Raw genomic sequence first — 20,825 nt, 5'->3', positions numbered from 1 at the left:
CCGCCTGTGGCTCCGAGCCGCAGAGTGCCGACCACGGCCTCAGCACATGGCCGGGAAGAGTGCCAGGAGGGAGGTGGAAGCGTGGATAGGCAGGATTAGCCGCTGCCGTTTGCTCTGCTGTGAGCTAACCCCACCACCGAGGCCCGGTCCTGCCCCTTCAGCACTGGGGGGAGGCCCAGGTCCCCGCCTGGCCTCCTGCAAGAAGTGGCACCGAGAAGCGTGACAAGAAGAGCAGCGGGTCCCATTTATTGGCGTTTTAAAGACAGCAGAGTGAGAGAGAGGCATCCTTCTCCCCGAAATATTCCATCCTCTCTGCCCTCTGGGCTCAGCACAGGAACGAGACCCTTCCCCCGCAGGTCCCCCAGAGAGCAGCACTCCGGGGCGGGGGCGGGGAGAAGGGGATACTCTATGCCAGGCGGGGGAGCTGGGTCAGGAGGCGAGTCGTGCACCCTCACCTCTCGGCTCCATCCCTCACCCCCGGGACCTGGGATTGCCCCCTGGGGTGGGCTGGCAGACAGGGCTCATGCAACAGTGAGTGGGCAGGAGGCGGCACGGAAACCCAGCCCTGCTGCCCGTGTCAGAGCGGGAGGGCTAGAGGGGCCATGCAGGCCACGGCGGGTCCACACGGAAGTATCTGCAGTGTATACACAGGAGGGTGGTAGGGGGGCTTCCTCTGTCCCAGGCTGCATCCGGGAGAGAGAGGGGAGGTCCAGATGGCACTGCCACGCCAGCCACACCCCCCGCGTGGCAGGGCTCGGGCTACTCCTTGGCGCGGCCGATGATGGTGAGGATGAACAGGAAGATGTTGATGATGTCTGTGTACAGATTGAGCGCCGCGAACACGTACTCCTCCGGGCTCAGCGACAGCTGCTTGTTCCCCAGCAGCAGCTGGGTGTCCACTGCCAGGAACTGAGGTGACAGCATGCCGTGCTGAGGGACCCGCCCGCCCCCCCCCGGCCCGGTGCCTGCCCCCCGCCCGGTGCCCGCCCCCAGCCCCGTGCCCGCCCCCGCCCGGTGCCCGCCCCCAGCCCGGTGCCCGCCCCCGCCCGGTGCCCGCCCCCAGCCCGGTGACCGCCCCCCCGCCCGGTGACCGCCCCCAGCCCGGTGCCCGCCCCCAGCCCGGTGCCCGCCCCCTGCCCGGTGACCGCCCCTTCCCGGTGCCCGCCCCCAGCCCGGTGCCCGCCCCCAGCCCGGTGCCCGCCCCCAGCCCGGTGCCCGCCCCCCGCCCGGTGCCTGCCCCCCGCCCGGTGACCGCCCCAGCCCGGTGCCCGCCCCCAGCCCGGTGCCCGCCCCCAGCCCGGTGCCCGCCCCCCGCCCGGTGCCTGCCCCCTGCCCGGTGACCGCCCCTGCCCGGTGCCCACCCCCAGCCCGGTGCCCGCCCCTGCCCGGTGCCCGCCCCTGCCCGGTGCCCACCCCCAGCCCGGTGCCCGCCCCGGTGCCCGCCCCGAGGTCCTCACTCACGCAGGTGAAGAGCAGCGCGCCCAGCGAGGCGTACACAATCTCTAGGATGCGGTTGCGGATGAAGATGCAGAGGATGGCGAAGAGGATCAGCACCACCATGCTCACCAGCAGCACGCCCATGCACGACGTGAAGTCGTAGCGGGTCTGCGGGGACAGCGGACACAGGCCCTGGTGCCCCGGCCAGGCCCCCGGCCGACAGCCGCCCCCCGCCCAGCCCGGGGCCCTCCCAGGCACGGAGGAGACCCCGCCAGGACCCCCACCTGCAAGGAGAAGATGACCACCGTGAAGCAGACGATGGTGGTGATGCCCACAGCCATGATGACCGCCTCGGTGTTGTAGAAGCTGGCGATCACGCCCACCATGTAGGACAGGCTGATGGTCAGGATTGACTGCGGGCAGACGGGGCCTTGAGGGTGAGGGCTGCTCCAGCCACAACCCTCCCCCCCTCCAGTGCCAACCGAGTGTGTGTAGCGGGGCGGGGAGGCAGGGCCCTGGCGGTTACCAGTGCAATGAGGTTCCAGGGATGCTTTCGGCGGAAGTCCCCGCAGCAGCTGAGGGCGATGAGGGAGACGAAGAAGACGGCGTAGGAGACATAGTAGGTCCAGACGTTCTCCCGGACGAAGCCCTTCACTTCCTTGACGAACGTGAACACGGCCACGGTGGACAGCGTCAGGGACAGCTGCAGGGTCAGCACCAGGAACACCTGGGAGAGGAGCCGCTCAGAGCCCGCCCGGCACCGCCGCCCCCACCCCCAGCCCGGGGGACGAGGCCCACCTTCCGGATGAAAGCCTGGCGGATGCTCTTGTCATCCCAGTTGGTGGCAGGGAAGTCCTGGTTGCCATAGTAGGACGGGGGTCCATCCTCATGGTAGGTCCCATGCGGAGGGGCTGGGGAGCAGGGGGGCCAGGTCAGGGCCACCTGTGGGTCCCTGGAGCCCCTGCCCTCCCCGAGCCCCTGCCCCGTTACTCACAGCCAGGGTCCTGGATCGGAAAGGCCTGTGGCTGTCCATAGGGGTTGGGTGGGAAGGGGCTCTGTGGATATGGCCCCTGAGGGTATCCCCCTTGGGGGTAGGGGCCCTGGGGGTATCCCCCTTGGGGGTAGGGACCCTGGGGGTAACCTGCTTGGGGGTAGGGGGCCTGAGGGTAACCCCCTTGGGGGTAGGAATCAGGGGCCTGGGGATACCCTGGCTGGGCATAGGGGGAAGGCTGGAACTGGGCTTGTGGGTAAGGGGCTCCGGGGTAAGGAACCACAGGGGCCTGGGCCACCCCCGGGTACCCAGGGTTTGGGGGAGGATAGTTGTCCCCGGACACCAAGAAACTCTTCTCGTGAGGCATGGCCTCAGGTTCTGCGGCTCCCCCTAGAGGAGGGAGAGAGAACAGTCAGCCTGGGGCGACTTGTCCCCCGCAGCCCGGGGCGGCCCCACCTGCTGCCGGGAACGGAGGAAGGGGGAGGGCCCGCGACCTTTGCCTCTGGGCAGTCCCGGGCCCCCACGCAGAGGGGCCCTTGGGTCCGGGAGGGTCGGTGGGTGGTGGGGCGAGGGCTTCCCGCCTGGAGGCCGCGCTAGACCCGCTCCCAAGGTGAAGGGGAGGCTGTCGGCCCGGGGTTTGGCTCCGGTTTTCTTAGAAGCAACTGGAAGGGCCTCCCAAAGCCGAGCCGGGCGAGGGTGCGGTCGGGCGGGCGCTGTGGGGTGTGTCCAGACCGCCCCCTTCGCATCCCTGCCCTTAAGCAGCTTTCGGCCGGAGCCGAGCCGAGCCGGCGGCTATTTCCATCCCAGGAAATCCTGGGCCGTCTGCGGGCCGGCTGACCCCTCCGAGCGGCCCGGGCGGGGGCAGCGGCCTGGCTGGTGCGGGCGCCTGCAGCGGGGTGCGCCGGCGGCGGCGGGGTGCGGGGGTGTGTGGGGGATGGAAGCCGGCGGAGGCCGTGCGGGAACAAAGCGGGCGGGGGCGGGGGCGGTGGGCGAGCGGGAGCCGCGGCGGCCGGGAACCTGCTCCCACGGCGGGGGCCCTGCCTGCCGGGGCGGGGGTCGCTCAGGCCGCGGGTCTCGCCGCCGCCGCAGTTCGTCCGCTCCCCCCTCCCGCTCCAGGCCGCGGGCCTCCGACCCCCGTCACCACCCCGGTCCCAAACGGGTCGCGAGCCTCGGACAGACCGACCGACCGACCGACGGACCCAAGGGGGCGCCGCTGGCTGCGCAGGGTCCGCGCGGGGCGGGGGCGGCCGGCGGCGGCTCGGCGAGCGGCCTCGGCGCGGGGCCGGGCCGGGGACTCACCGCTCGGGGGCCTCAGGCAGGTCGGTGAGTACGGTGGGCGGTGCGCGGCCGCGCGGTCGATGGCCGCTGCGCCCGAACTTGTCCCCGCACCCGCTCCGCAGCCGCTCGGCGGGGCCTGCGCCTGCGGCTCGGAAGACGCTGCGGGCCTTGTGACGGAGGTGGGCGGGGCCTGGGGCGGGGCGGGGCCTGGCGGCAGGGGCGGGGCGGGGCCTCTCGGGGCGGACTGGGCCCGCTGCGGGCTCCTGGTCGTGGGGGTTGAAGACCTCTGACCTCTGCAGGCTAGCGTTCGCCTGTCCACCTTGGTTCAGGGGTTGAGACATGTATTCCCAAAGCACTCGCCATCCTTTCTTGGCCTTAACACACCACTTGTCCTTTAAAAAAAAAAAAAAAATATATATATATATATATATATATATATATATATATATTTTTTTTTTTTAATTGTATCGACTTTTTACAAAGAGGAAGGGAGGGGGATAGAATTAGAAACATCGATGAGAGAGAAACATCCATCAGCTGCCTCCTGCACGCCCTGCACTGGGGATATGCCCCCAACCAAGGTACATGCCCTTGACCACAATCAAACCTGGACCCTTGAGTCCACAGACTGACGCTCTATCCACTGAGCCACACCGGTTAGGGCCACCACCTCCCTTTTTACCCAAGCCTCTCTCAAACCCAGAGGCCTAAGTACTGAATTGGTCCATCGCCTGTCCCGGTGTTTGAGAGCAAATCAGCTCAGTCCCTACAGGAGACCTTGACCCTCACTGTCCCCCTCACTGTCCTCACACCTCACCACGCAGGCTGCAGTCCTTACACCTGTTTCACCGCTTAGGGGCTGAGGCTTCATTTCTTCCCTCAGCTCCAGCGGCCGTCCGGTCCGGCCGTCCCGAGGGGGCGCTGACGGCCACAGCCAAGGACACCCTGCTGCAGTGCCTCTGCCCGGGGCCTGGCGCCTTGACAGTTCCGGCTGTGGCGTGGTGAGCCTCTCCCAGGCCCCGCCGTGGTTTGGGAAGCTCTGTCTGTCCTGTGCCCCTGAGGTGCTGGTCCTAGGGTTAACGAAGGGCCTGGCAAGGGGGAGCCCCGGCGTGCACATGCTCGTGGTGGAAACACCCCGTCGTGACTGGTTTCAAGCTACCACTGGCCATGGCAAGAGCCGTCCGGTGCCCGCAGCCCGGCAGCCGCTCTGCAGCAGCAGGCAGCAGCACGCTGGCTGAGCTGCACGGGTGCCAGGGGGAGTGCGCGCCGCGAGGAGAGGAGACACAGAGCAGGCAGGGATGCGTTGCCGCTTCGCGGAGCTAAACGCTCATACAGTTTGGGAGACCATCGAAGATGAGGTTGAGGTCAGGGCCTTGGAAGTGGCCTGTAGAAGGTCCTTCAAGACTTTCAGCTTCGAGTTAAATCTGCTCCTGAGAGCAGGGTACGGGGCTGGGGGGCCGGGGGCTCTGAGAAAGGCCAGTGCAGGGACGGAGGTGGGATCGGCCTGCTGTCCCAGAGGACCAGGCTGGGGCTGGCTGAGCGTGGGGAGTTTAGGGGGGGTGGACAGGCCCCCCAAAGGATCTTCACTGGGAGTGACTGGCTTTTCTCATGTTCCAAGCTGTAGTCCCTGATGGTGCCACGTGACCAGGCTCACTCTGCCTGCTCCCTGGAGGGACAGCGAGGCATCTGTGAGGGCAGAAGGAGGCTCGTCAGAAGGTTGCTGTAGAGGCAGATCCAGGTGAGAGACGGCGGAGGCTCAGGCCAGGGCAGGGGCGGCCCAGAGGCCGGTGTGCTGCTGGGCCTGCAGGGTGTCAGGTCCTCAGTCCCTGGGAGGAGCAGCGAGCGGGGTGGAGGCTGATGGGTAAAGGGGAGGTGGGAGGTAGCGCACAGCCCTGAGCACACCTCTCTGAGGGGCTGGAAGCAAACGGGCGTGGCGGCGGAGGGGGCGGGGGTCGCAGGGCGCTGTTGCGAGAGGGAGTTGGATTCTCAAGGGGAAGCCTGGGTGTGCACACCCCGAGGGCCCTGTCTGCGCCCCCACTTCCCTCTCTGTGACGAGGATTGGCTGCTGGCAAGGCACGGGGCCTGCCCCCTCGGGGCCAGCCCTGGTGACAACCATGACGAGGGAAGGTGGGAAGGCTGTGCGGGCGCACCGATCAAGGAGGGAGGCAGAGGCAGGACGTGCGGGGAAGCACCTGCAGGTTAGGGGTGGACCGGACCTGCTGCTCGCCCTCCACGTGCGTTACGGGTGAGGCCCGGCCACCTGCCCGCTGTAAAGGGCGAGGGGCAGGTTTGGGGAGGCTGCGGGAGCGCTGAAAGCCAGCCTGAGCTAGGGGCATGCCTGGGGACCCCCCCACCCCCAGCTGCGGGGGAGGGGAACACAGGGGCTGAGGTCCCTGAGTTGGGGACAGTGACTGGAGCCCTCTGGTGGACTTAGTAAGAAGGGTGATTGGCCTTTAAAGGTTCGCAGAGAGAGGCCAATGGGAGTGGAGGACAGAGGGCTCCCGCCCCCACCAGGCCGTCAGTAGGCCGGGTGGGACCTCGGGGCTGGAGGGCTGGGCTGAGTGGGCGCCCAGCCAACAGGTGCAGGCAGGGAGAAGGTTCTGCCTGAGGACTTGCCTGCAGGAGGCAGCCACCCGGCCCGGGCTGCAGGCCCCTCCCTTCCTCTGCCCTCAGACAGTTTCACTTTTGTTTCCTGGACCAGGGCTTCTGCCGGCTCAGCAGGTTTGGGGCGGCCCCAGCAGCCGGCAGTGTAAGTGAGGGTCTGGGTCGCCCAGGAAGGGGGTGCCAGAGGAGGCTGCGGGGGCAGGGGAGCTGGTGGGGGCTGGACGGGGCGGCTGCCCACCCGCTGGTCCCGCCCAGGGCTCCGATGGCAGAGGAAGAGGCGGCGGGGGCGGCCCTGGAGCTCGGCGGGCTGCCTCCCGACGTCCCGGACGAGCTGCTCACCCTCTACTTCGAGAACCAGCGCCGCTCTGGGGGGGGGCCCGTGCTGAGCTGGCAGAGGCTCGGCCTCGGGGGCGTGCTCACTTTCCAGGAGGCCTCAGGTGAGGGGCTTTCGGGGAGGGCAGCCGGGCACGGCGGGTGGGCCGCCCGCCCTGACGCCTCACCCGCCCCTGCCCTGCCCTGCCCACAGATGCTGCCCGGGTGCTGGCCCAGAAGGAGCACGTGCTGCAGGGCGCCCGGCTGAGCCTGCGGCCGGCCCCACCCCCCGCGCCCGCCCGCCTGCTGCTCCAAGGCCTGCCCCCGGGGACCACCCCCCAGCTCCTGGAGCAGCACGTCCAGGCCCTGCTGCGTGCCACGGGGCACCCGGAGCAGCCCTGCCATGCCCTGGCCAGCCCCCGCCCAGACCGGGCCCTGGTCCAGCTGCCCCAGCCCCTCTCGGAGGCAGGTGAGAGACGGGACGGGATGGGACGGGGCTGGCGTACGTGCAGAGGGCATGCGCTGAGCCAACGTGCACCTTCCCCGCAGAAGTCCGGGAGCTGGAGGAGCAGGCCCGGGCCCTGGACCTGGACGGGGCCACGGTCTCCCTGGCGCGGGTGCCCCAGGCCCGGGCGGTGCGCGTGGTCGGGGGCACGGCCCCTGCGGACCCACTGCTGCTGCAGCTGTACCTGGAGAACGAGCGCCGGAGCGGTGGGGGCGCCCTGGCGGGCCTGCGCAGCCTGCCGGGGCCCCTGGGCACCGTGGTCTCCTTCCAGCAGTGGCAGGGTGAGTGGGGCGGGGCACGCCGCCCACCGCTCTCACCCCGCAGGCCGCTCACGGGCCTCCTGGCCTCTCCCTTCCCTCCAGTGGCCGAGCGGGTGCTGCAGCAGGACCACCGGCTGCAGGGCTTGGAGCTGAGCCTGGTCCCCCACTACGACGTCCTGGAGCCCGAGGACCTCGCTGCGGACACCGGAGGAGGGGACCGCTCCGCCACGTTGGGGCCTGGGGCTGCTGAGCATGCTCTTCTGGAGGCTGGAGAGCCAGCCAGGACCCTGCAGGGTGCGGGGACCGTGACCTTGGCCTCCGAGGAGGCGCCAGGCCCATCAGGAGCCCCTGGAAGGACAGAGCCCGCCGGGCCTCTGGGCCGGGCCACGCCCCTCAGCTCGGGGCCCATGGGGGCTTGGGACCAGGAGGGGCTAGAGAGCCTGGGGCTCCCGGGGCCTTCAGGGCAGGCAGAGCCGGTCAGCTCCAGGCCTGCAGAGTCCCCGGGCCCCGTGGGCTCAGCGGAGACCGCCCTGGGGCCCCCAGAGCAGGTGGGACCCGGGAGCCTGGAGCCCGGGGGGTCCCCGGAGCCAGCGGGGCTGGTGGAGACGGTGCTGCCGATGGAGCCGGGCGCCATGCGCTTCCTGCAGCTCCATCGCCAGGACCTCCTCGCCGGCCTGGGCAACGTGGCCCTCTTCCCCCTCGAGGAGGCAGACGTGACCGGCTTTCGAGTGAGTGGCCTTCGCTGAGTCCTCCCCGGCGGCGCCTCTCCCCTGGGAGCTCTGGGGCCCTTTCTGGGGCCCTAACCGGGAGCTGCCCCTCACTCACCCCTCGTCCGCAGCTCTGCGGAGCCCGGGCCCCGTGCCGGGCCGCCGAGGAGTTCCTGCAGAGCCTGCTGGGCAGCATCGGCTCCCACCTGCTGAGCCTGAGGCACCCGGGCAGCGCCAGGTTCCTGCTGGGCCCCGAGGGGCAGCGCCTGCTCCGGGAGCTGGAGGCTCGGTTCCAGTGCGTCTTTGGGACGGAGCGCCTGGCCGGGGACGCCCTGGACACAGACCCCACAGAGGTGGAGTCCCTGCCCCTTCCCGCCCCTTCCTCACACCTCCGCCCGGCACCGCCTCCCCCTGCTCAGAGGCCGGGGAGGGGTGTGAGCCGGGGACTCTACTGTTCTCTCCTGACAGGTGGACCCCACCGAGGCCCTGCAGGCCCCCCCTGGCCAGTCCCAGGCTCCGTGGCCCCCAGACAGCACAGGCGGGGACCCCGAGAGCCTGAGCCTCGGTAGGCCCTCTGGGACCCCGCACAGCCCGTGACCCTTTCTTGACCTCACCCTCTGCCTTGCTTTGCACGCCCCCCTGTCTTGCGATCCCGTATCCCTCAAGCACCTCATTTTCACGTGTTCCCCGACTCTTCCTATCCTTCAGCCCCACCTTGGCTGGTCTCGACCCCTCACCCGTGCCTCTCCCTGTCCCCAGAGGCGGTCCGAGAGCTGCTGGCCACTGTGGAGGGCCTGGACGGGGAGGACAGGCTGCCCCTGGAGCTGGGGGAGGAGGAACCGGAGGAGCCGCCAGAGGAGGAGCCTGCTCCCAGCGCCCGGGAGGAGCCCGAGGCCCCCGGCACCGAGGCCCCCGCGGGGCTGGAGGAGGAGGCCGCGCTGCAGCTGGCTCTGCACCGGTCCCTGGAGCCGCAGGGCCGTGCGGCCGAGCAGGAGGAAGCGGCTGCGCTGCAGCAGGCGCTGGCCCTCTCCCTGCTGGAGCCGACGCCCCTGCAGGCCGAGGAGGAGCTCCTGGGCAGGGGGCCTGGTGGCCGGGCCCAGCTGGTGGTGCACGCGGACTTTGAGCAGGACATGGAGGAGCTGGACCGGGCCCTCGGGGCCGCCCTGGAGGGGCACCTCCGGGAGGAGACAGTGGGGCTCCGGGGCCCCACGCTGCCCGCGGAGCTGCGCGCCCGCCTGGAGCAGCGCCACGGCGTGAGCGTGGCCCTCCACGGGGACCGCGCCGTCCTCCGCGGCTTCGGGGCCCAGCCCGCCCGTGCGGCCCGCCACTTACGGGCGCTGCTGCCTGGCCCCTGGGGTCAGAGTTCGCCCGAACTTTCGGAGGCTTCCAGCCCCACCGGTGAGCCTGCACCTGGGACAGGGGAGGGTGGGGAGGGCCGGCTCTCCGGACCCACCCAGACCTTCTCTCTCCCCATGTGGCAGGGCCGAGGCAGAGCCTGAAGGGTCCCCTGGGCAGGCTGGAGAGCCTGGCCGAGAACAGCCCTGAGTTCCGGGCGGTGGTGCAGGCCTTCTACCACACCCTGGACTCTGCCCACAGCCGGGTCCGCGTCGTCCGGGTGAGTCCAGGCTCCGTCTCGCCAGCCTCGTGGCCTCCTGGGCTCTCGGCACGGTTTTCCTCTTCAGAGCCTGTGGGCTGTCATTTACAAAAAAATAATATATATGTTTTTATGGATCTTTAGAGAGAAAGGGAAAGGGCTAGAGAGATAAGACACACCAATGATGAGAGAAAAATCACTGATTGGCTGCCTCCTGCACACACCCTACTGGGGATCAAGCACGCAACCCAGGCATGTGTCCTTGGCCGGAATCGAACCTGGGACCCTTCAGTCCCCAGGCCGATGCTCTATACACTGAGACACACCAGCTAGGGCTGGGCTGTCATTTCTGCCGGTCAAGGTCAGCTGGCCAGGAGCGGCCCGGCTGGGGCAGGCTGGGAGCCTCTGGGGGAGGAAAGAGCACCGGGCTCCCAGCACCATTCCCCGCCCGGAGGCCTGGGTTGGGAGAGACAAGGGCGTAGAGGTGGTGGGGGACAGTGGGGAGCAGTGTCCCAGGTCCTGGCAGGCTGGAGCAGGCCCCTGCATTACCAGCTGCACCAGCGGCGCCATCTTGTGGTGCTTGTAAGGATGACTCACTCCACAGAGCAGGGGATGGTGCTGTTCTGGGTCTTCTGCCTCTCACAGTGGCTCTAGCAAGAGGAGGGCTGGCCAGCCCTGGCTGGTGTGGCTCCATGGATAGAGCATTGGCCTGCAGACCAAAGGGTCCCGGGGTCGATGGCGGTCAAGGGCACATATCTTGGTTGCAGGATCCTCCTCGGCCTGGGCCCTGGTCGGGGCTGGTGCAGAAAGCAATCAACCGATGTGTTTCTCTCCCATCGATATTTCTCTGTGTCTCTCCCTCTCTCTTCCATTCTCCCTAACGATCGATGAAGAAATACCCTCGGGTGAGGAGGGGTGAGGAGAAACCAAACAAAGAAAGAAGATGAGGGCTGGCTGCAGGGCCACCTTCCTCCTGGCATGTTACTTGCTAATTGAGGCGTCTCTGAGCGTAGCTGCCCTTCACAAAAGGCTGGGACCCCTGTGGGAGCCAGAGTGAAACCCCAGGGGTGCAGGGAGGAGAGGCTGAGGAGGGGCTGGGCAGGGGTGGGTGTTGCAGGGGGGCGAGGCCCAGGACAGCTGCAGGGCCAGAAGGAAGGACAGGAGGAGGCTCTGCCAGGTTGGTCAGCTGGCAGGAGGGCGAAGGCAGGGCTGGAGCCGGAGCTGGGCTGGGAGGACAGGATCCAGACCGAGGAGGAGCTGGTGAAGGGAGGCAGGCAGGGGAGGAGTCGCTGCGGCAGAGAGCAGGGCTGCGGGCTCACGGGCAGGCTCACGGAGAGCGAGAAGGGAGAGAGCATGAGAGCTGGCCCATGCGCCAGTGATGCCAGCCAGGTGCTCTCCTCTGCTGATGCACAAAGTGTGGGTGGGCCCAGCTCCTCGGCGACCCGGAGCTGGTCAGAGGGCAGGGCCTCTGGCCTTGCCCACACCCACCCTGCCAGCTGCCACCACCCGCTAACCTTCGGACCAGGTCCATTGCCTCCATTCTGCACCTGGCAGCTGTCCCTCTGGGCGTCGGGAGGGGAGGGACACCCTGCAGCCGCATGCCGGCTCCCTGCACGTGTGGTCAGCTTTGTGCGCGTGAGTCTCCCGAGCACCACCTGTGACTCTGGAGGATAACCCTGAGACCCTCCCCCACCCCGCCCCCTATGGTTAGGGCTTGTGTTTTATTTATTTAAATATTTTTTTATTTATTTTGTACAAACAGGAAGGGAGAGGGATAGAGAATTAGAAACATAGATGAGAGAGACACATCAATCAGCTGCCTCCTGCACAACCCCCGTTGGGGATGTGCCCACAACCAAGGCATGTGCCCCAACCAGAATCGAACCCAGGACCCTTCAGTCTGCAGACTGACGCTCTATCCAGTGAGCCAAACCGGTTTCGGCTGTGGTTTTTTTTTTTTTTTTGGTTTTTTTTTAAACACTTCTGTTCACTTATATGAGCACAGCTGGTTCTTGCCTTGGTTAACGTGCCCTGATTTTTGTCCTCACCAATAACAGCTTGGCTACTTGTAGTGTTCAGGATCAGAATATGTCTTCTTTCCAGGAATCTTGGGAAAACATTGCTCTTTTTCTTTAAAAGTATTTGTTCTTGAAGAATTAAAAAAAGAAAATCTCTCTGGTTTCTGAGCACCCGGTATCGGCGGGGAGGCCCTGTGTGAGGATGGGAGACGTTCCCATCCATGCACTGACGGTGGTGTGGGTGTGGGCATCTCTGGTCTCTCCTTCTGGCAGGACGTGTCCTCCCCACTGTCCCCGTCATCTCCGGGGGCCTTCCCACCAGAGACACCGCCGTCGGCTGGGGACGCTGCCTGGCCTGTGCACTGCCCGCGCTCGCTCCCTTTCCCTTCGCCCAGGCCGCAGCCTCCTCCCTCACGGTCTCCACAGGCTCCGCTCTTTTCTCTGCCTCTGCACTCGGAGCCCCTCCTTAACTCCATGCCCGCTAGATTTCGTTCAGCAATTTAATTCCTTAAATGATTTTTAAAAAATATATTTTATTGATTTTTTACAGAGAGGAAAGGAGAGGGACAGAGAGTTAGAAACATTTGGTGCCTGGAGGGCCTGGACGGGGAGGACAGGCTGCCCCTGGAGGAGAAGGCCGCGCTGCAGCTGGCTCTCCACCGGTTTCGGCCCTTAAACGATTTTTAAAAAATATATATATATATTTTAATTGATTTCAGAGAGGAAGAGAGAGGGAGAAGATAGAAATGTCAATGTTGAGACAAAACAGGTTTGGCTCCGTGGATAGAGCACTGGCCTTCGAACTGAAGGGTCCCAGGCTGGATTCCAGTCAAGGGCATGTACCTTGGTTGCAGGCACATCCCCGGTGGGGGTTGTGCAGGAGGCAGCTGGTCGATGTTTCTCTCTCATCGATATTTCTAGCTCTCTATCCCTCTCCCTTGCTCTCTGTAAAAAATAAATAAAAAAAGAAATGTCAATGATGAGAGAAATCATTGATTGGCTGCCTCCTGCACGCCCCCTACTGGGGATGTGCCTGCAACCAAGGTACATGCCCTTGATGGGAATCAAACCTGGGGCCCTTCATTCCGCAGGCTGATGCTCTATCCACTGACCCACACCAGTTAGGGCTATAAAAATACACGTTTTTATTGACTTCAGTGAGGAAAGGAGAGGGAGGGACACAAACATCCATGATGAGAGAGACTCATGGACCGACTGCCTCCTGCACGCCCCCCACTGGGGATGGAGCCCACACCCCGGGCCTGTGCTCTGACCCGGAGTCAAACCAGGACCTCCTGGCTCACAGGTGGGCGCTCCTCCACTGAGCCACGCTGGCCCGGCCAACACAGGGCTCTCCGTTTCCCGCCCCAGCGTGGCCCCTTTGGGCCAGAGGGTCGGGAAGGTCGGTCTCCAACGGACCCTGTGGCCGCCTGGCAGGTGGAGCGCCTGGAGCACCCGCTGCTGCAGCAGCAGTACGAGCTGCACCGAGCGCGCCTGGAGCAGCGCTGTGAGCAGCGGCCCGTGGAGCACGTCCTGTACCACGGCACATCGGTGCCCGCCGTCCCCGAGATCTGTGCCTACGGCTTCAACCGCAGCTTCTGCGGCCGCAATGGTGAGCCCGCGGGAAGCTGGGTTCCTGGGCGTGGGGTGTGGGGAGGGGGGCGTGGGCTCTGTGGCCCGGGGCCCTGACCCAGCCCTGTGGCCCCGCAGGCACGCTCTACGGACAGGGCGTATACTTCGCCAAGCGCGCCTCCCTCTCCGTGCAAGACCGCTACTCGCCGCCGGACGCCGAGGGCCACAAGGCCGTGTTTGTGGCGCGGGTGCTGACCGGGGACTACGGGCTGGGCCATCGCCAGCTGCGGGCGCCCCCTCTGCGCGCTCCAGGCCACGGGCTCCTGCGTTACGACAGCGCCGTGGACTGCCTCCGCCAGCCCAGCATCTTCGTCATCTTCCACGACACCCAGGCGCTGCCCACCCACCTCATCACGTGCGAGCACATACGCGGGGCCCCGCATCCGGACCCCTCTGGGCTCTCGGGCCCCTCGCCGGACTCCTAGCCCCAGCGGCCCCCTCGGCTCTGTCTCTGGACCGGTCTCTGGCCTCCTGTTCTCCGCAGGCCGCAGCTGCGCACAGCCTGACAGATCTGCTGCCGGGGCCCCTTCCCCCCTCCCTGTGGAGGGGCGGGACGGGGAGCAGCCAGGAGGGGGGCGGGTCCCCGCAGGGCGCGCCCGGCCGCCAGGGGTCAGCAGAGCCCAGGAGGAGGCTGACGCCGACACCCTCCGGAGGCCACACCTCGCTGCAGCGCGACTCTGTCATTTGAATAAACGTGGAGCCCGGCGGAGGGACCTGCTGGAGCAACTAGTCCGTTCGACCTCCTTGGACCGGCGGGAGGGACCCCGCGGTGAGGGGCGGCGGCGGCGCGGGTGGAGGGGGTGCGGTGAGGCAGGCCCGCTGCTTCCCTGGGGCGGTCCAGGGCGCGCACCCCACGTCGCCTTGGGGTCACGCACGCTCCCCCAGCAACGGCCCGGCCCGCCCCGTGCGCGCGGGGAGGTGGCCGCGCCTGGCAACGGGGGCTCCGCTCGGGCGGAGCCGCGCTGGTGCTCCAGCCGCGCCGCCGCCGTGGGCGCCGGGCCCCGCGCGCACTGGGCACCCCACTGCACGGCGGGCGGCGTTCGGTCGGGAGCCTGGGCGGGGCTCCGGGCTCGCCCCGCCCGCGCCGCCTCCGAGACTCTCCGGGTCCAGCAGTCGGGCTGCGGCGGCCGAGCTCGCGGAGCGGAGCACCAGGCACGTACGACCGGGTCCGAGGCGGAGGCGCGCGGCTCCCGGGGGCCTGGGGCGGGGCGGGGGCTCCCCGGCCTCAGAGCCCGGAGCTGCGTCCCGGAACTGGGGGCGACGTGGCGGCCCATCCTCCCTCGGGAGGACTCCACCTCTGCGCCCCGAGACTGCGGAACTGGTCGGGCGGTGCCGGGGTGTGGACAGGAAAGATTGCCGGGCGGCTCCGCTGCCCCGCGCGCCGGGCGGGGGGCTGGAGCGCAGGCAGCCCGGGCAGGTGCCGGGAGAGGCGGGCGCAGTGGCCCCCCTGGCCGGTGCCCCTGACCCCCCCCCACCTTAGCCCGAGGGCCGAGGCACAGAGCCCACATTGTGCCCCACCCCACCCCACCCCACCCCACCCCCCGGGAACAGAGCCCCATTCACCGCGCACGCCAGCGCTCTGGGCGCGGGGAGGGGAGAGTGTGCACGCGAGGGCGTGGGTGTGCGTGCGCGGGCGGCGCCTGCGGGGCGGTGCGGGTGCGGGTGCGTGGGCGCCCAGCGGCTCCCTCCCCGCCGCAGCCCGCAGCCCGCAGCCCCGGCCCACGCGCTGCGGCGCCGGCTATTTATAGGAGTCACTGCGGAGCCTGCGGGGCGGGCGGCGGGGCCCGGAGCCCCGGAGGCTGAGGACGCTGGGAGACGGCGTCCTTGTCCGGGGGATGGGGCCGGGGCCTGGGCGGGAGGGGCAGCGGTCAGTGCTTCCGGGTGGCCTGGTTTCCCCGTGGCCAGAGGCTTAAGGAGCCGGGCCAGGTGGGGGGTGCCGGGCGCGGGGCGGCCGGTGTCAGTGATGCGGTGGAGGCCGGGCCCGCGTCCAAGGGGAGGTAACCGCCCCCTGCCCCCGCCGTTGGTCAGGGTCAGTGTCCTCTGCTGTGGCGAGCCCGTGGGTGACAGCACGGAGGGGTCAGCGTGGGTGACACAGAGGAGGGGGCCGCCATGGGGGGTCACCGTCCTCCTGATGCCTGGGCGCAGGGAGGTCGGTGCTGGGAGGGGTCCCTGCTGGTGTCGGGGTGAGCCGGGGGGTGGGGCCATGTGGGCGGAGCAGGTGGGGTCAGTGGGTGCTGAGGTGGGACACGGGGGGGGGGGTCCGTGTCCAGGGGAGAGGGCGCGGTCAGTGTGCAGTCCGCCGGCGTGACCCCTCCCGCTCCCTCTCCCGCAGGCCATGTCGGGGGAGGACACTGAGGTGCGGCCGGCGGCCGAGGACGGCTCCTCCAGCGGCGGCAGCGGCTCCCCCAGCCCCGGGGACACGCTGCCCTGGAACCTGGGCAAGACGCAGCGCAGCCGGCGCAGCGGGGGCGGCTCGGCGGGCAACGGCAGCGTCCTGGACCCGGCGGAGCGCGCCGTCATCCGGATCGCAGGTACCGCCGGCCTGTCCGGTGTCTGGGTGCCGGCCTGTCCTTGGTGTCTGGGTGCCGGCCTGTCCTTGGTGTCTGGGTGCCAGCCTGTCCGGTGTCTGGGTGCTGGCCTCCGGTGTCTGGGTGCTGGCCTCCAGTTTCTGGGCACCAGCCTGTCCTCCGGTGTCTGGGTGCTGGCTGACCGTCCTGGCAGCCGCCCAGGGCCGCGCCGGGTGCAGGTGTGGGGGCTGGAGGGACAGGTGAGCGGTCTGAGGTCGGAGAGGCCCGGTTTCCCCGCGATTGCAGGCGGCACGGCGCCACCTCCTGGCCGCACCCAGTCTCTGCACCAGGCAGAGCTGAACTCCCTAGGCGACGCCATCACAGGCCTCCTGACCCAGCCCGGCGCCCCATGCCCTGAGGGTGCGTCCTGGGGCTCCTGGGGCCCAGCTGCCTCCCAGGCCCCCCTGAGGGGCGGTGGAGGCCCGTCCTCAGGGCAGGGCGCAGGGCCTGGCCTGGCTCTCCAGGTGTGAGAGGGGAAAGCCAGGTGGAGAGGCCTCGGGCAGAGGAGGGCCGGCTGCTGGACGGGCCCCTCCCGCCCGTGGGGAAGTGGTGGCCTCGTTCTGGACGCCCCCCAGGATGTGCTGGGCACCGAGGAGCCGGGGAGGGTCGCTCTGCCAGGCTGTGGAGTCCGTCCGCACCCACCATACAGACCCAGATGAGGAGGAGGCATTTGGAGGGCAGGGCTGGCTCTGAGGGGACTGAGAGGGTGGCCCGAGGCGGGAGGGCGAGGCTGGGTGGCCAGCTGCTGAGCAGGGATGGTGTGGGCAGCAAGGGACTCTGGGGTGGAAGCAGAGAGGACCAGGAGGGGGAGGGGGCTGACCACCGTCCCCCCACCCCCAGGGGCAGGTGTGAAGGGGACCCATGACTGACAGGTGGTTTTCAGGCGTCACATGTGGAGTTTAAAAGTCCTGGCCCTGGCTGGTGAGCTCAGTGGATAGAGCGTCAGCCTGCGGACTAAAGGGTCCCAGGTTCGATTCCGGCCAACGGTACATGTCTGGGTTTCTGGCTTGATCCCCAGTAGGGGGCGTGCAAGAGGCAACCAATCAATGATTCTCTCTCATTGATGTTTCTATCCCTCTCTCCCTCTCCCTTTTTCTGGTGAGCTCAGTGGATAGAGCATCAGCCTGCCGACCGAAGGGTCCCAGCTTTGATTCCGGTAAAGGGCATGTACCTTGGTTGTGGGCACATCCCCAGAGGATCGGTGTTTCTCTCTCTCCTTGATGTTTCTGACTCTCTATCCCTCTCCCTTCCTCTCTGTAAAAAAATCAATAAAATATATATTTTTAAAAAGTGATCCTTGCCCTGGCTGGCGAGCTCAATGGTTAGAGACCTCCACAGGGGTCACAGGTTGGGTTCCCAGTCGAGGGGTGAAGGATCCATCCTGGCCTCGGAGGCAACCAACCCAAGTTTCTCTCTTTCCCCCTCTCCCTCTCTTCCCCCCCTCCTTTGCATTCTTGAAGAAGAAAAAAGAAATCAGTGGAAAAATATCCTCAGGGTGAGGATTGACAACAACCAAAAACAGAGGCCCTTTTTCCCCCAAGTGAAGGCCAATCAGGAATGTCCTTCCCTGGCCTCGCCTTCCTCTCCGTGGTCCCTGCCCCAGCAGTGGGCTCTGGCCTGGAGGGGCCAGGGCGGGGCCGCAGGCATGGCCCGTGGATGTTCTCACCATTGATTCCCAGAGGGGGCTTGGGGTCTCTGTGTGGGGCGTCTGAGGAATATGCCCGGGGCATCTCAGAAAGCCAGGTGCCTGCCAGTGCGGTGGAAAAAAATGTCTCTTATTGGTACCAAGCCTTTTCTTTCTTCTAAAAATTCCCTATTTCAGTCCTTTTATATTGCATAAAGTTTATTTTTATTGTAATCGTCTTAATTTTTTGGGGGGGGAGGATGGGAAGATATATTTTTTGTTTGTTTTTTCCCCTTTTAAAATTCTCAGAATAAAATTATTGAGGCGACGTTGGTTAATTGGATCATATAGGTTTCAGTGTGGGTTTCTGTCACAGGATTTGTACTTAATTTTTTAATCCTTTTTTGTACTTAATTTAAAAAAATACTAGGTTACCAGTTAATAATGCATTTTTTTTCAATAGATGGAGTTACACATATGTTGATATACATGCAATGTGATATGTATGCTATTTTGTTGTGTTGCTCCTTCAGATGACCACTTGTTCCGATCGATGGCACACGCACTTTCTGAGCAGCACTTAAAGACTATGAAGAAGTGGAAAACGGGGTCTCTGAATGGTCTGCCTCAGAACAGGAAAGTTCTATCGGGACGGTATCCACCAGTTACCTGACAGATGGGGAAACGTGTTGAAGTGCTGCTCAGACAGTGCGTGTGCCACGATCGGGACACGTGGTCATCTGAAGGAGCAAGGTCTGTGAACACGGCGGGTGGGTTAACACTTCCCAGGCAGGATCTTTTCACGTGTCTTTGAAGTGTGTGATGGTGCGTCATCATGAAGCAAAATTACTTTGCCGTATCTTCTGGCCCATTCTGGTTGTTTCAAGATCAAAGCGTGATTCAAATTGATTATTTGTTGTCCGTAGCGATCAGTATTAGCAGTTTCACCCAGTTTTAGAAGCTCATAATACGCCACACCTTCCCGATCCCACCAAAGGCAGAGCATTGTCTTCTTTCCGAAGCGATCTGGCCTGGCAGTCGATGTTGATGGTTGACCTGGATCAACCCGTGATTCTGTGCGTTTGGGATTCTCAGAATAAATCCACCTTTCATCGCCAGTCACAATTCGATGCAAAGAAGACTTGCTTTTGTGCCGTTGAAGCAACATTTTACTGATGACATTTCAGTTTTCCATTTGTCTTTCGTTCAGTTGATGTGGCTCCCATTTTCCTTCCTTTAAAATCCTTCCCGTTGCTTGTAAATGATCGGAAATTGTTTGCTGAGCAACGTGTAATCTTTCTGCAAGTTGTTTTTGAGTTTGACACGCATCTTCATCCAATAATGCTTGTCATTATTGGTCTTCAAACTTTTTCGGTTGACCTGGACGTTCTTTGTCTTTCACGTGGAAATCATCACTTTTATAGTATTTAAACCAGCATTCACAAGTATCTTAAGATGGAACATGTTCACCATAAGCTTCCTGAAGTATAGATAACTTTTTCTTCAAAATAATGAATTAAAACTTCCCGCAAATGCCCTTTTTTTGGCATGAAATTAGACATTTTTAAGTGTAAAAATATCTATGATGTTAACACCTTCAGAAAATTTGACATATGAAATTTAGAAACTTGTTGTCAATACAACAAAATAGCATACATATCAAATTGCATATATATCAACAAATGTGTAACTCCACCTATTGAAAAAAATCTGCATTGTTAATTGGTTCACCCAGTAAGTTTTTATTGATTTTAGAGAGATGGAGGAGAGGTAGAAACATCAATGAAAGACATATATTGGCTGCCTCCTGCACGCCCCCTACTGGGGATCGAGTGCACAACCTGGCCATGTGCCCTTGACTGGAATTGAACCCCTGACCAGACCCTTCACTCTTTAGGCGGATCCTCTATCCACTGGGCAACACCAGCTAGGGCTCAAACCGGGCTTTTCATTTATTTATTTGTTATTTTTAAAAATATTTTTTATTGATTTCAGAGAGGAAGAGAAAGGGAGAGACAGAAACATCCATGAGAGAGAATCACCCAACGTCTGCCTCCTGCACGCCCCCTACTGGGGATCAAGTGCACACTCCGGCCATGTGCCCTGGACTGTAATTGAACCCGACGCTCTATCCTAGGGGTGTCGAACTCAATCAGAGAAGGGGCCAAAATCTAAAATCCAGCCTAAATCGCAGGCCGAATGGTTTACTGAACAGTCATAAACTGACAATGTCATAAACTGACAGCAGAGTGCAGTGATGACAGCGCGGTGCGGGCCACATTGCAAGGCCTGGCGGGCTGGACTTGGCCCGAGGGCCTTGTGTTTGACACATGTGCTCTATCCACTGAGCCACACCAGCCAGGACTCAAGCCAGGGTTTTTAAAAGAGGTCCCCCCCCCGTTTTTTCCCTTAAATCCTCACCTGAGGACACCCATTGGGTTTTGTTTTTTTTAGAGAGAATGGAGGGGGGAGGAGAGAGGGGGAGACGGAGGCAGAGGGGGCAGAGGAAGAGAAACATTGATGTGAAAGCGACACATGGATCGGTGGCCTCCAGCAGGCACCTCCACGGGCTGCCGCCTGAGGAATCGAACCTGTGACCCTTTGGTGCACAGGCCCGCGCTCTAACCACTGAGCCACCCGCCAGGGCTGAGCGCCTTTCTCTGTTGATACCAATTCTGGGTCCAAGGTTGCCCCGAGGGGCTCCTGGCGGAGGCGGAGGGAGAGGCGGAGGGAGAGGCCGGGAGGAGGCGGCCCGGTGATCAGGTGGAGGAGCCCACCCCGGGGTCCCGGGCCGTGGGGGTGGCGGGGGCCACCGCGGGCCGGAGCGGAGGAGGCGGGGCGCCCGGTGCCCGCGCCGCGGGCAGAGCTCGGCCCGAGCCGGTCGCCGGCCGCTCCCCGCCGCCCCGCCCCGCCCGCCGCCCTGGGGCATCCTGGGTGCGGGGGGGGGGGGGGGGGGCACCGGGCGGCGCCGCGGCCGCGGGGACAGAGTGGCCGCCGGGGCTGGAGGCTCCGGACGTGTCCAGCGCCCGCCGCCCGCCGCCCGCATGGCCGCCCCGCCGCTCAGCCCGCCCGACCCGCCCGGCGAGCAGGACTTCGTCCAGGCCTACGAGGAGGTGCGGGAGCGCTACAAAGGTAGGCGCCGCCAGCCCGGCCCGGCCCCGGCTTCTGTCCGGCCCCAGCCCCGGCCCGGCCCCGCCGCCCGGCTCTGCCCTGTCCGCGGGCTGCCCAGGCGCCCGGCCTGAGCCCGGCTCCGCCGCTGTCCCCGCTGCCCCGGCCCCGCCGCCGGCCCCCCGGCC

General features: G+C 65.1%; 3 protein-coding genes across 5 annotated transcripts in view; 2 read left to right on the top strand and 1 right to left on the bottom strand.

Annotated features, from left to right (window-relative positions):
• Positions 1–220: 220 nt before the first annotated feature.
• Positions 221–3,898, bottom strand: GRINA (glutamate ionotropic receptor NMDA type subunit associated protein 1). Its single transcript, XM_084907254.1, has 7 exons — positions 3,728–3,898; positions 2,432–2,818; positions 2,236–2,348; positions 1,964–2,164; positions 1,722–1,850; positions 1,462–1,605; positions 221–909 (listed from the first exon to the last, which is right to left on the bottom strand). Exons 2-7 carry the CDS (start codon positions 2,793–2,795, stop codon positions 760–762), a joined length of 1,101 nt encoding a protein of 366 aa, XP_084763380.1. The 5' UTR covers positions 2,796–2,818; positions 3,728–3,898; the 3' UTR covers positions 221–759.
• A 1,663-nt stretch (positions 3,899–5,561) lies between these two features.
• Positions 5,562–17,195, top strand: PARP10 (poly(ADP-ribose) polymerase family member 10). The gene is made up of 14 exons (XM_084907218.1): positions 5,562–5,951; positions 6,408–6,455; positions 6,566–6,747; positions 6,837–7,091; positions 7,172–7,408; positions 7,490–8,115; positions 8,226–8,447; positions 8,563–8,659; positions 8,854–9,492; positions 9,576–9,709; positions 13,144–13,318; positions 13,417–14,490; positions 15,671–15,869; positions 17,014–17,195. The coding sequence occupies exons 1-12, from the start codon at positions 5,821–5,823 to the stop codon at positions 13,761–13,763; spliced, it is 3,093 nt and encodes a 1,030-aa protein (XP_084763344.1). The 5' UTR covers positions 5,562–5,820; the 3' UTR covers positions 13,764–14,490; positions 15,671–15,869; positions 17,014–17,195.
• PLEC (plectin) overlaps positions 15,671–20,825 on the top strand; it is a 66,793-nt gene continuing 61,638 nt past the window's right edge. For 2 of the 3 annotated variants that reach the window (XM_084907270.1, XM_084907264.1), the window contains exon 1: positions 15,671–15,869. In XM_084907270.1, coding sequence (XP_084763396.1) covers positions 15,674–15,869 — 196 coding nt within the window. In that variant the 5' untranslated portion in view covers positions 15,671–15,673. Of the gene's footprint in view, positions 15,870–20,500; positions 20,662–20,825 lie in introns of those variants that run through there. The other variant, XM_084907268.1, reaches the window with a different exon arrangement.

This window comes from Pipistrellus hanaki (assembly GCF_964339955.1).
Source record: "Pipistrellus hanaki genome assembly, contig: scaffold_41, whole genome shotgun sequence".
NCBI lineage: Eukaryota > Metazoa > Chordata > Mammalia > Chiroptera > Vespertilionidae > Pipistrellus > Pipistrellus hanaki.
Note: the sequence above shows the minus strand (reverse complement) of the source record. Positions and strands in the feature narration are given on the sequence as shown.